The sequence below is a fragment of the Desmodus rotundus genome, chromosome 3, assembly GCF_022682495.2.
Source record: "Desmodus rotundus isolate HL8 chromosome 3, HLdesRot8A.1, whole genome shotgun sequence".
NCBI lineage: Eukaryota > Metazoa > Chordata > Mammalia > Chiroptera > Phyllostomidae > Desmodus > Desmodus rotundus.
Window position 1 is genome coordinate 127,060,151 of NC_071389.1, and position 13,831 is coordinate 127,073,981.

General features: G+C 42.7%; 1 protein-coding gene across 1 annotated transcript in view; it reads right to left on the minus strand.

The window, feature by feature from the left end:
• Nucleotides 1–10,966, minus strand: part of TMTC2 (transmembrane O-mannosyltransferase targeting cadherins 2) — a 398,129-nt gene extending 387,163 nt beyond the window's left edge. Inside the window, exon 1 of the mRNA XM_024572656.4 lies at nt 10,036–10,966. Within this exon, the coding sequence (XP_024428424.2) occupies nt 10,036–10,118 (83 nt within the window). The 5' untranslated portion in view covers nt 10,119–10,966. The remainder of the gene's footprint in view (nt 1–10,035) is intronic.
• Between the last annotated feature and the right edge of the window lie 2,865 nt (nt 10,967–13,831).

The following is a 13,831-nucleotide window of genomic DNA, read 5'->3' on the forward strand; positions in this document are numbered from 1 at the left end:
AAAGTGCCCAAAGGCTAAGGTTTAGTGTACCAGATTTTTAAAAACCATAGGGTCCCAAGCATTTCAAATTCTATGTAGATTCCTTCACCCAACAGCATCCTCCAGTGCCTGAATATCATTAATAACTCTTTATTTCCCCTGTCAGTTGCCTAAACATGTATGTTTTGCTGCCTCCCTACAGTTTATAAAACCATCATGTAATGTAAGCTAAATTTCCTTACAAGGGATTGCTTGAAAAAAGTACGAACTAATAAAGGCACTGACTACAGAGACGCAGTTAAGGCATCTATTCAAATGATAAGCCTAAAGCAACCATGTATCAGTTTAGTCGTCAAAATCAGCATCCAATGCCTGTCTCCACAGAAGTGGCACAGAGAAGATAATATTGTAATACAAGATGGGGACAGTATTTCAATAGAGATCATCTCCTAGGATGTCAACAGGCTCTCTTCTGCCTTTTCAAAATCTACAAGATACCTCGAATCCGATGATCCATTTAAAGGAGATGTCATGATTGAACAAATACAAAAACAAAACAGAGATTAAATAAAAAGGCTAAACTCATAACACAGAAGAGAGGTACCTCATCCTCAATCTTTTTTTTTTAAGATTTTATTTATTTATTTTTAGACAGAGAAGAAGGGAAGGTGAAGAGAGGGAGAGAAACATCAGTGTGTGGTTACCTCTCGCACACCCCCCACCAGGGACCAGCCTGCAACCCAGGCCTGTGCCCTGACTGGGAATCGAAACACGACCCTTTGGTTCACAGGCCAGTGCTCAGTCCACTGAGCCACACCAGCCACAGCTCATCCTCAATCTTTTTTTATCCAGAAATTTAGGTGGCATTTCCAAATGTCTGTATAACACACTGGGCCAATGTGCAGTACATTTAAATGAAATAGGGCCTTATTACTCTTACTAAACAGTGTGGCCCGTGACCCCGCAGCCATCTGCTGCACCTGGGAATGAGAGAAACGCAGGCTCTTCCGCCCACACCGGGCATCATCCGCATTTTAACAACCCCAGGCGATGTGCAGGTAGACTGACGTTTGGGAAGCACTGATCTAGAAATATACACACACACCAGATGGAAAGAGGTCCAACAAGAAGCCCAGCTCCCCAATGTCCCCTTAGGAGAGGAATGGAGAGATCTACTGGGTTCAAAGAAACTGGGGATTTAAACTGCATTTTAAAACATTTTTTTTTTAAAGGCAACCAGCCATATCCAAGGATGAAGGCAGGGGAGTAAGTTCTGAGAAATGACCAGGTGGAAAGCCCTCTTGCCTGCCACAGGCACCCTCAATATCGTTTCTGGCACGGATTTAAAAAATAAATAGTAAATACTCTTACGGAAATGGTTTACATTATTTATGTTGATGACACACAAGAGATTTTAAAACAGTGAAGTTTCATTTTCTGTTCAACATGTAACAACAGCAAAACACACCACTGCTTTCAAAAGAAAAAAAAAATACAAAGATTCTTACATAGACAGATGGAGGAACCAAAACTGAAGAAATCATTTTTAATGGAATATTGTACACAGAAGACTAGATCTGTGGCAAACTACGCTCAGTACTTTGCGGCTGCACACCAATGTCTTTAACAGGTTTTTATTCAAGTCTTAACTTCATTTTCTTTGGTTAAACTAGTACATATCCCTAAAGAGTGCGTCCAAGAGTGAAAGTTTACTTCTTTAACATAAATTCACTGACAATTCAGAACCATTTTTTCTCCTTTCAACAGAATAACCTTCTTATTTTAAATGAGGTTTACCAAATGAATTCAGGTATACCAGTTTTTCACATCAGCTATAAATAATTGCCTCCCTCTAAAGGGCCTATTTCTGCAAATAAAAATGTCTTTTTGCCTGATTAAACTTCTTCATCATCTGAGAACTTTTCTTCTGCAAAGTTACAGTTGGAAAATTTGTCATTGGAAGCTTTCTTTGTCAAAATGAACTCTTTTCAATTGCTTTGGGAGAGCAGACCTGCGGTTAATTACTGGAGGATGGGAGGAACATCCTGTTCCAGAAGTACACTTGACAGAAATTTTGGATCCACGTTAAGACATCATTTACCATCCAAGACAACCGGTTCAGAATTTATACCTTTAAAAACCTGAAGATGGGAAGGCAGAAGGAGCCAAAAGACAGTTTCTAAGACAAGGAGAAAGGTCCCCAGGGGAACCCTGCAGCTGCTAGCTCTACCTCAAGGACTCCTTCTCCCAAAGGGCTCTGTAATGACAAATGCCCTCCCCAAACTGAGAAAAGCAGACAAACCTGTGAATGTACTCTCTAGAGCTGCCACCTGAGGCACCCCCTGTTGAGAACACAATTTGCAAGGATGTCACTTTGACATGCACTGACCTTGGAAAGAGTAAAAACCACTGACTCATTTTTAATCAGAGAGATAGCAGGCCCAGAAAAGAAGGCAGCGCACCCAGGCTTCACTGTGGAACAAACTGGAAATTAACGAACAAGATGTTTACTCTTCCCAAAGTGTTTTCACTTGTCTGCCTCTCTCAAAGACTAGTTTTATAATCTTGGTCTTGGAAAAGAAACAACATGCTTTACAACAATATTCTGAACAACAGACATATAGCCCAAACGAGAGATTAAAACTAAAAACCAAGGCTATGGTCTGCATCCTTTCAGTCTCTTTATAACTCTGTATAAGCAATGGAAAAAAGAAAACAAAATTTCATCAAAAAGTTGTAAAATTTGTACTAGCCCTAGTCATATTTTTTTTAAATACTTACTTTTTTTTAACAGGCAAACTTGCAAGCTGCACTTAAAATTACTACCCGAAGAATTCCCGGCGTGCAGGTATGCGGACTGTCATTCTTCCCACTGGATTGTTAAACGGTGCTGAGACAGGCTGTTTGAAATACTTCAGTGCCATCACTTAACACTGCTCCAAATGTCAAGGGCCATATTGCACCCCAGTGGCCACTCTTCAGCAAATAACACATCCTTTGAAGTTAAAATACCACTAAATGACACCAAGTGAGAATTTCTAGGCTAGGACAGTCAAAAGTTTCTACCTCTAAAGAAATCAATAATCTAATTAGGGAAAAGAGCACTTTGGCTATCAAAACTTGTGACTTTTTCAGTTTCAAATGTCAATAAATTCCTTTCCTCGGTGGCAAAATTTTTAGACATTGTTTCTTAATTAAACCATTGGCCATAACACCTAGCTCACAGGTGCTACTCTTAGGATGCAAATGTGGGTTTCATTTGACAAATCATGTAATTTCGTCACTCCCTTCACTATAACTCCATGCTGTGCCATGCTTCAGACCCTGCCTCACTCTGAAATCCCAAAATGCCCTGCCAGAGAAATCAAGACACAAAAGCGCCTGTGAAAATTACCATAAGCAAACAGTGTCTCCTCTGCCAAACACTACAGCACTTTAAAAAAAGATACAGTAGCACTGCCCTCCAGGAACATGGCATGTGTACAGCCTTGAATACATAAATATACATAAAAGTTAATTCCACAATGAAATGGAATCTAACAGTGCAGTTAGAAGGTTCAATTCCAATCTATTTTCCATATTAATTTTTTAGACTTGAGCAAATCAAAATCTCTCTCTCCAAACTCATCCTTAAACTCATTTTTAGTTGTCCAAAGTAACTGCGTCTTATGAAACGCTTGTAAACAAAAAAACTACTCTAAAAACATGACAGCAATTTTTAATGTAAAATCTTAAAAACAAATCTTTTGTGTTCCTGCCTTCGTCAAAATTCTCCTGAGTCAATAGGCTTACTCAATTATTTCCCACCTACCTGTAAGAAAAAAAGGCATAGCTGAACCCAACTTGGAATCCTCGAAAGTTCTTAAAAGATTAAAAGGAACGTTTATACATCTTCTTGTAAGAAACCTTGACTACCAGAAAAACTGACAAATGTGATCGAAAAGGTAAACTGTCAGAGAGGAGGAAAAGAGATCAATAGAAATGTAATAGTGCTGCATCTTGTTAGAATTAACTGCCGAGAAAATACAGCCCAAAAATCTCTCAGTCAATCCCTATGACCAGTGGAGGCAAATCTAGTTCACTCCAAGAGTTCAGCCACCACAGACCTCCACGGAAAATAACCGACCTGCACAATGAGGAAGGAGACATTTGGGAGAGGTAGTCCAAAGCTTCCCCACGTACAAACTAAGTGCCAATGAGCACCAGACCTAGACTAACACTAGTTCGAACTATCTACCACGGATCCTGGGCCCCGAAGTCCTGAGAAAGAAGCTGACAGAGTCCCAATAAAAGTTTTAAAATATGAGTATCAATCAAAATAAACATGAGTAAATTCAAGGGAAATTCTGCTAAAGGACAAGCTTTCGGAATTTTTATGTCTGTCCTCAGACTCTCAAACACTTTACAGTATCTGCTACAGAACAGGTAGGAAAGGACAGGTATGGGTGCTGTTGACGAGTGAAGAGCTGCTGTTTGTATTATGTGCCATATGTATGAGAAGCCCATGTCTGGTAATATCCATAATTAGTGAATTATTGAATGTGGTCATTTACTCTTCAAAAGCACATACAAATCAAATCTTCAAAGAAACCATCTAGCATTGTACATAATTACATCTGTAATTACTGAAAATATTATGTCCTTTTCATTCAATGAAAAACAGAAGGTAATGCAGTCCCTGGTGCTATACCTCTACGCATTTGTTTTTCAGCTAGACTAGAATTGAGGACAGCTGTTCACAGAGGACAGGCCTTTGCAGTCAACAACCCACTTGTCCTCCCCATCGAGGCTGCCACACTTGTCGCTTTTGTGAAGCCATTCAAGTAAGTACCCAAAATTGATCGAATACTTACCTTCCGAGAGACCATCAAAAAATTTAAAAGGTGAATATCACTATGTTAAGGCATGCTTGGTGAAAATAATGAAGTTACAAGAAACCAGTCTGGCAGCCGTGATTTTTCATAGTGCCTTAAGGGTAAGCTTTGTCCTTTCCTAATATTAGGAAGGTGCCTGTTTTAGAGAAAACATGCCCTTTGCCTGTGATAAACAGCTGCACCATCACGGGCATTTTAAACAAGTGCTTTACCGTGCTGAACTGCAGCAAAGAGATTAGGAAGACAAACCGTACTCCTATCTCATACTGGAATCCCAAAGGTCGGAACTATATCAGAATTAGAGCAGCAGGGAATTCAGCGTTACAGTAGGGGCACAATAACACTGAAAGAGTGAGTGCAGATGACAACAGAATGTAAGTTGATAATACATAATAATACAGCCAAAAATATTCATATATATGAAAACAACTAAGAGACAGATGGCCGGCAAGCAATTTCCCCATGGCATTTGTAAATGTCCATTCAGTGCTTGCATTTGGGTCACTCGCTAGAAGGAATCCCACGTGACGGTCTCACTGGAGGTGAGGCAAAGTGGTCTATAATGGCTACGCCTAATTTTAATTTCAATTTACTGCTGAGATGTACTTCTTCAAACAGCAAAATTAATCATTTACATAGATTTCAGTGAACAATCAAAATAGCTAGAAAATAAAATGTCACATAAAATATTTCATAAACTATAAATTGTATCCACTTGCATTTTTTTTCAGTGTCTTATAAACTGGGAAGGAAATTAGCGTTTAAAAAAAAACCACTCTTGCACACATTGGCTTCTTCCAATATAGACCTGATAAGACAACCTTTAATACAAAGTAAACTTCTCCCTTATTTACTTTGATTTTGTATGTAATTCTTTGTAAAAATACTTTTAAATACCAGGCATGCCTTCAATGGTTGAACGTGCCAGAATTTTAAAATACCAGTAACACATTGGTCCAAGGCAAGTCTATTCAAAAAAACTTTTTAGAGGCAAGTGAACAGGATGACTGATCATTTCACAATGATCACACCAGGTCAAAAACCCAAACTGACAATAATATTAAAAGACCAAGTAGAAGGAATAGTTGGGTATCTTTTGAGAAAAAAAAGTTTCTAAATAACTTGTTAACATGCCTTAAATCCTCCATTCCTTCTTTTCAAATACTGTTAATCAATGACTTTAGGAAAAAACATCTTAACTAGTGTTTCCATAAAAACTGAGATTTATGCCCTGACCGGAGTGGCTCTTTGAGCATCATCCCACACAGCTACGGGTCACTGGTTCGATTCCCAGTCAGGGCACTTGCATGGGTTGTGGGCCAGGTCCCCAGATGGGGTGCATGCGACAGGCAACCAACTGATGTTTCTCTCACACACTAATAATTTCTCCCCCTCTCTTTCTCCCTCCTTTCCCCTCTCTCTAAAAATTAAATAAAAATCTTTTTTAAAAAACCCTAAGATTTACATTTATACTCAAATGAATAACTAAATCAGGAATGTGCTCCTAAGAGTTTGGAGTAGTTTTAATTCAAGATTAGAAATTTCTGCCATGAAGTTGTTTCTCCAAGTTTCCCACAATTATTGCAAAATGGAATAGCTAACAAACTTAAAGGTAATATGAATGATCATGGTTGAGTTTAACAAATGCAAAATCGGCAATAAGGAAAATAATTTTGAAAGCAGCCACTTTTGAAAATAATTTTGAAAGTGGGAAATGGATTCATTTCCCACTCTCAAAACCTGAAATTGTCTTTTTTAAATAATGAATGCGTTATTTTACTCACATTAGAGTAAAAACTTGCACTGTCTTACTTACTAGGTATATGACAAAAAGGATACGCCGTCGATTAGATGGTGTGCCCAAAATAAAGCCAGACTTCACGACAGCAGTTAGGGTGTGCTTTTGTGACTTTGAAGTAAACGGACTCCTCTTTTGGTGTTCTCTCTATACAAAGCATATTAACAGTACTATTTTTAAAGAGGATAAGGGGGAAATGATGTAATATTATCCTCAATAAATATATGAGAGAGCAGAGAATTTGGGGTCAGCAAGTTTTTTCCACTGACCTAAACAACAAATTTCTCCAAAAAAATGGGAGAGCCCTTCAAGAAGTTATATGCAACATGACTTAAAATTTGGCAAAGAATGCATATTTATAATTCCAATTTTAACCACAACTTAAGATTCAACACAATCATTACTAGATTGAAGGCAAGGGGAGAGGGGATGGAGCTGAAACCATATATGCTTTTTCATCAGATAGGGTGCATCTACCCTGTTACTGCTTGTTCCATCACGTCCTAGCCATATTCTTGAGTTTAGCACAGAACAACACTTGTAAAATATTAAATTTTACCATAGGGAAATTGATTTTGCTATAAGAACGTTTCAGATTACCACTTAATCTCAACCAAACTACATCAAACACTGAGAGTAATTACATATATAGTTTATAAAGTAAACTTGATCACTATACTTAAAAGAAATGATAACTTTGAGAAGTACCACAGCAATAATTTTTAAGCTGAAGCAATATAAAGCCCTCCTACAGTAACTGCCAGATTCTTCAGCTACAAGGCACAGTCTTGATTTAGTTAAGCAAGCCCAGCATACAGCCACCTCCCTCCCTGAGTGCTGCTCTCTGGCTCCCAGCACCGGGCCTCTCCTTATGGAGCTGTATTTCACAAAAGTTCCTGGGGGAGCAGCGGAATCCACAGATGCAGTTTAAACAAAGTTTTAAACTTGAGCCTTTGTAGTCTGAAATGGAGTGGTGGAAATAAACACATTACCATCATCCTACAGTTTCTACTGACTCCCCAGCCCTCTCGGGGCTTCAGACCCCAGTGAGACAAGGTAGTTAGGCAGCTAGGGCTATTATCTGAAAACCATATTTTAACAGTGCACTTTGGCACTGAATCACCTGCACATGCAATGCAGACACCAAGTAACTTCCACGATCCCACTGAGATGTATTTCATAATTTCCAGGATACATGAAAACCAAGCTTGTGATTGCATACAGTTCTGCCACTTAGAAAGTTAAAATTTCAAACTGTAGCAAAAGTATAATTTGTATTTACAGACCCTCAAGATCATACATCATGTATATTATCTATATATCACATATTGAATATGCTATCAACTAGATGATATGGGCAAATTATCACATTAAATTAATCTACGTTAGGAGGTTGAAGTCAGCAATTCTAACACGCCATTCGACCTATTGCATGTAAAGAACCTACAACAACTGTGCACCATAAAAGCACAACTAATTTATCATCACACTGCACCATTCTCCCTAAATTAAAGTCCCAACAATTCTGGCTGATGATTAAAGAAGACAAAATAAGCACTAAATCTACAGAAAAATGTACATGCAAATTACATTTCACCCTTAATCTTTATAGGACAGTTCCTTCTGACATGTACTTTTTAAAGAACTGGACATGGAAAAACAATAGCATACAAGAGGAATGCTTGGTTTACCACAGTGGTCTACAATAGTCACAATGTTACCTTAAGTTATTTTCTTATAAGCTGTACAATCTTGGTTTAAATGCTTACTATTCAAACTGTCCCCAACAGAGCCAGTAAGTGCCCAGGTTTGTCCCTGAACTTATTTTGTGAAAAGTCATCCATCTTTGGAAGCCAGAGTTTTTTCTTCCAATTACCCTAGAAATAGCAGGTGCACTGTAACCCAAAATTGGAAGAAACAGAAGCAGCCCCTCTCAGAAACCATTTACTTATCAGAGAATGCAGCATAATTGCTAAATTCTGTACACTGCTTAAAAGTTGAGAAAAAGTTTTATGTCTAGCAGGGGCTTCCTAGCAACTCGTCTCTGACAGACACTACGCCGAATGCATTAAGAAGGGTGTGCTGGAGGTCTTTGCAGACACTACCAGGGGATTTCACAACAGACATGTGTGTGAACTAAAATTTGCTGACTGAGGGTATAAACCATGAACGTGCTTTTAGCCAGAGAGTGGGTGCGGCGGAGAATATGGAATAAGGCTAATTACCACCAAGAGAAGATTCTGCCCTCCCCTCCCCCCACTATCAACCACTTAGTGTAAGTTCACTCACTGCTTCGCCCTGACCCTAGGGATCCATTCACTTGCCATAGCCCAGAGAGGCTGCTGAAAAGCTGTCAAAGTAAATCTGTGCTCACTTTTTGGATAGTTTAATTTCAATGGAGCATGAAACACCCCAGGACAGTTAATAAGTTTAGCCAGGCGTGCTGTTCTCCCTAATATATTTTAATTATGCATCTGTTTTAATTGTAATCAGATTAAGTGACTGGAAAGACACAAATTGGAATTTTCCCTAATGGCTATTGGAGCTTTTCATCAGTTTCTAAACACTAACAACATTTAAAAAATAGGTAGAGCCACGAACACAACTGTGACATTTTCCAGAAATCGATGCAGTTTCTTTGACAACAGTTCAGGTCTCATTAGCCACCCAAACTAACCTAAAGGCAGACGACAATTTCAGACTCTAGAGGCGTCTTCATTCTCAATTAGCACAAAAGAATCACTAACGTCTAATGTACAACTCCCAAACAGAAATGAAAGCCCAGGCTTTTATAAAGTGCTGCTCCATCGACTCGTGAGAGGCGGGGGAGCAGGAGAGACCATCAGCAGCATTATCCAGGCTCAAAGTAAAGTATAGGACACGTCAAAAGGGAAAGTTGAAGCAGAGTACGATCCTCTTTCCATTATTTTGGCAACTGTCAAACGTGTGTTTTAACCTCGGGAAATAAAAGTGTCCGTCCCATCAATAAACGGAAACGTTACGGGGAAGATCTATTAGGGGGCGGGGAACGGCTTCCTTCCAACCCAGACGTAAAATCGCTCAATGTGCTTTTGTTGCCCCAAGAAATACCTAGGACTTTTTTTTAGTACGTTCATTAAACAGTTTCCCAAATTGCTGCGATTTCCGCTAAGAAACTTAAACATCTGCCAAGAGCCGAGAAGCAAGGGAGAGAACCTGCTGCAAACTAGGATTCCAAACTCCCTCCGCCCGCCCAGCACGCTCGCGTCCCGGGTGTTTCTGCTTTAGGTGTTAATGTTTACGCGTCTCCTAATTCAGGTGCTGGACCAGTTCCTCCAAAACGCACTTCCAGCCTTAAAGCGGAGTCCCCACGCAGCCTGTCACCCCTCCGTCTCACCCCCTTACCTGTCATCATAGCAGAAATCCGCACTTAGAGTGTTGAGATACAAGGCGAGCCCCAGAGCGCTGCTGACCAACTCTGCAATCATCTCTCCACTGCCTTCCCTCCGGCTCGGCTCCCAGCGCGAGGGCAGCAGCGGCAACAAAAAACAGAAGCATCAATCCCCACCTTCCGCCGCTTTCTCCTCCCAGCTTCACTTTTCCCTCGCTTCCCCACCCTCCCTCCTCTCCCTCCCTTCTTCCCTTGGGTCCTTCCAAACCACCGCTCTCTTCCTCCTCCTCAGCCCGCGTCTGCTGCTCCTGCGTCCTCCCTGGGTGCGGACTCACGCCGCACTCCCCATGCCCGGAGCCCGCGAGCGGCGTTCGGGCAACGCGCCCCCCGGCGGATGCACAGGGCTGGTCCTTCCCGCGGATCGAGGCCCCCACCCTAACCCATGGCAGTTCGGGGCGCCCTAGGTGAGGAGTGGGACGCGGAGGAGGTGGAAGAGTGCGGGATGGGGACAGAGGGACCGGACCGAGCCGGGCTCTGGGACCTGCGGGAGGAAGACAGAGAAAGAGGGGCGGGTGGGAGGGACAAGGCGAACCGCCTCCCTTCGTCGCCGCCCGAGCTCAAGGATCGGGTGCCGCTTGGGCTGACTCCGGCCGCTACAGCGGCTGCACCTCATTCACTCTTTATTAGCTCTCTGCCAGTCCCAGCCCCTTCTCCAGTGAAGTGAGAAGCGGTGGTTGGAGACTCCAGAAGCTCCCGCGTGGGGCTCTCCGCGCAGCCCCCCGCGCCTGCGTGGCCAGCCCCCCGTCCAGAGTTTGCCCAGCCCTTTTCTCCACCCAGATCTCATAAGGCTCCTCCCACACTACACCCAACTCCGGGCTGCAGGCTCCTCCCACCCACCTCCCGCCTTCCTCTTTTTTCTTTCACCTTCGATTTCACTGTGGAGAGCCCGGGAGACCCTAGGGCGACGGCTGGAACACTGCCCGGGAGGGGGAACTAGAGAAACCCGACCGAGGAGGATGCAGTCGCTCGCCCGGCTGCTGCCTGGCGGCGCCTGGCACCGGCTGGTTCTCAACCCAAGCGCTGCCAGGCGTCAATCCAGTCACCTGGAGGCTTCTGGGGACCGGGAGAGGAAGAACGGGTTTGGCGAGTACTGCAGCCTCGGTTGCCACAGACACACAAGCGACCTCTCACACACGCTCGCTGTGCGTGAACCGAAATGGGGTTGGGGCGGAGGAGGGGGGGAGGAGCGGGGTGGGGGGGGAGAAGGATTTTAGGAGGGAGAGATTTCAGCTTCGAGCCTACCGTCGTCCCGATTGACAATGGAAAGCTGTGTGGGGAGGACAATGGTCCCGCAGTAGGTTAAAAAGAAAAGAAAGAAAAAAACAAAAGAGGGAAGAAAGGCACATCATGCTAGGGGCCTTTTGTGGTTTCACCGGGACTGTCAAGCTGACCTGAGAACAGAGAGAAGAGACGCCTCTACCGCCCACTACAGTACTATAACCTAGGAAGGCGGGAAGCTAATGCCCTTTCCTTTCCGCCCGGATACAGGACTTGATGGAAGGCGTCCAACATGATGAAATACGGTGTAGAAGAATGGCCTGTGTAGAACGAGCTCTGGGTACTAAAGTTGCAAGACCGAAGAGGACCAAGGCCTGCCCGCTGCACCTCCTCCTGGCTTGGCCCCTTCTGCTGGAGGAGTGGCTTTGGTGGACGACGTTGAACACTACTGCGGCGCCCCCTGCTGCATGTCAATCACAATGCATGGGCAACGACCCGTTAGAGGGCTGGCTTGCTGCTCCTACCCTGGCCCTCCAGCCTTCCAACGGCAGCACCTAACCAGAAAGCTCTCCAAAACTGCGGCAAGAAATTGAACCCCTTGGCTGTCTGTCAGTGGCCTGAAAAGCAAATACTTGTAATGTGGTTTGGGTGTCTGCACTACAAATCTCCACCTTTTCCTGATTTCACATAGATAAAGTGATGAATATTCATTACATCTATTATGCCATGCGTGCCCTGGGAAAAACAGAACACACGTAAAAGGGAATTGTATCTTTAAAGGCAGAGACTGCTCTTTCACTTTTCTTTTTATTTTTACTGTGTAACCACTGCTCATTGTTGAAAAGGTTTCTGTTTTAATCCTATCAATTGACCCATCAAGGTCCTCTTCACAGCGCGTACATGATCCGAGAACACTGGAGAAAGAAAGAGCACCACACAGTTTGAGTCTCCACTCTGCTATTAATATCTGGGCAACACGTGGCCAGTCACTTAACCTCTCTGGGTCTCAGTTTTCTCACCCATATAACAGTGATGATAATAATACCTATCTGTGGGTAGTATCATTATAAAGATTAAAGTAGTTAACTATGAAGCACCTAGAAGGGTCCAAAGAGCAAGAGAAATGTTTGCCATAATTATTATTATGTTCTCCAACTTCTGCCTTTCCATTTAGTTGTCAACTAAAACCCACGTGTTTACCATCACACCCACACTGCTGCAGTCCCAGTCCAAGCTGCCCTCATTTCCTGCGGGGACTAGCTCCGTAGCCGTCTCCGTGGTATTACTTCCGCTGTTGCCACTGCATCCTCCCCGCAGTCTTAAGTTAAGGCATTTGACAGAGGTTCTTTTGAAAACCTACAATTTCCCTACTTCACAACGTTGAGTGACTTTTTGTTGCACATTGAATAAAACTCTTCATTCTTCCCACGGCCAGCCAGGCCGTCATTGGCTCTGACTACCTCCCAACCTTCACATGGAGCTCCAGCACTCTGGCAACACATCCTTCTCTGAGATTTACCCCTTTCTCTTCCTCCCACATGGGAATGACTTCTCCCCAGATCTTCTCGAGCTCCTTGTCAGCATTCAAGTCTTAGTTGAAATGTCATCACCTCAGAAAGGCTTTCCCTGCCCACACCTTATAAAGCAGCCTCCCCTCAATCTGTCCCATTACCCTGTGTTATTTTCGTCATAGTCTGCATCGTATCTGGAATCACCACTAGAATGGCAGCTCCAAGAGGGCAGGGACTTATCTGTCTTGTTTTCTACATAATACCCAGAACCTTGAACATCTTGACAGGTAAAAGGAACTAAAAACACATGGCTGGTATTGCTCAGTGGGTTGAGTGCCAGCCTGTGAACCAAAGGGTCACTGGTTCTTTTCCCAGTCAGAGTGCATGGCTGGGTTGCGGGCCGGGTCCCCAGCAGGGGGTGCACAAGAGGCGACCACTGATGTTTCTCTCCCTCTCTCTAAAAATTCTCTCCCTCTCTCTAAAAATACATAAACAAAATCTTTAAAAATATATAAAAAATAAACTAAAAATAAAACAAACCCACAAAAAAGTTGACAATAAACAAATGTGCTCTGCAGAAACTGTGTAACAACTGAAAATCCACAAGCTTACATCATGAGAGAATAAACTGACTTTTTTGTCAATGTTAAAGAAAATGAATTAACAAAGGAGAGAAGAAAGAAGTAGGTTAAAACTTCTTAAGGATGCATCAATTCTGCAGGAAAACCTGGGGTGGAAAGTCACACAGAGACAACTCTCTTCAATAAGAAGACTTGGAGGCATAAAAGATATAATGTTTGGGATTAGTGTGCTAAAAGCTTATAAGCATTTTTCAGAGTTGTCTCCCATTTTCAAGGCTCCAACAGTTTTAAGTTTTTTCTACATTCCTCCACCTCCTCCTTTTCTCCTCTTCCCACCCCCAGCTCCTCAGTATGGGAAACCTAGGAGGCAGAAATGCCCAAAGTGGTACATCTTGCTGTCCCTGATGAATGCAAGGCTGAGAATCCAGCTGTGTTTGAGA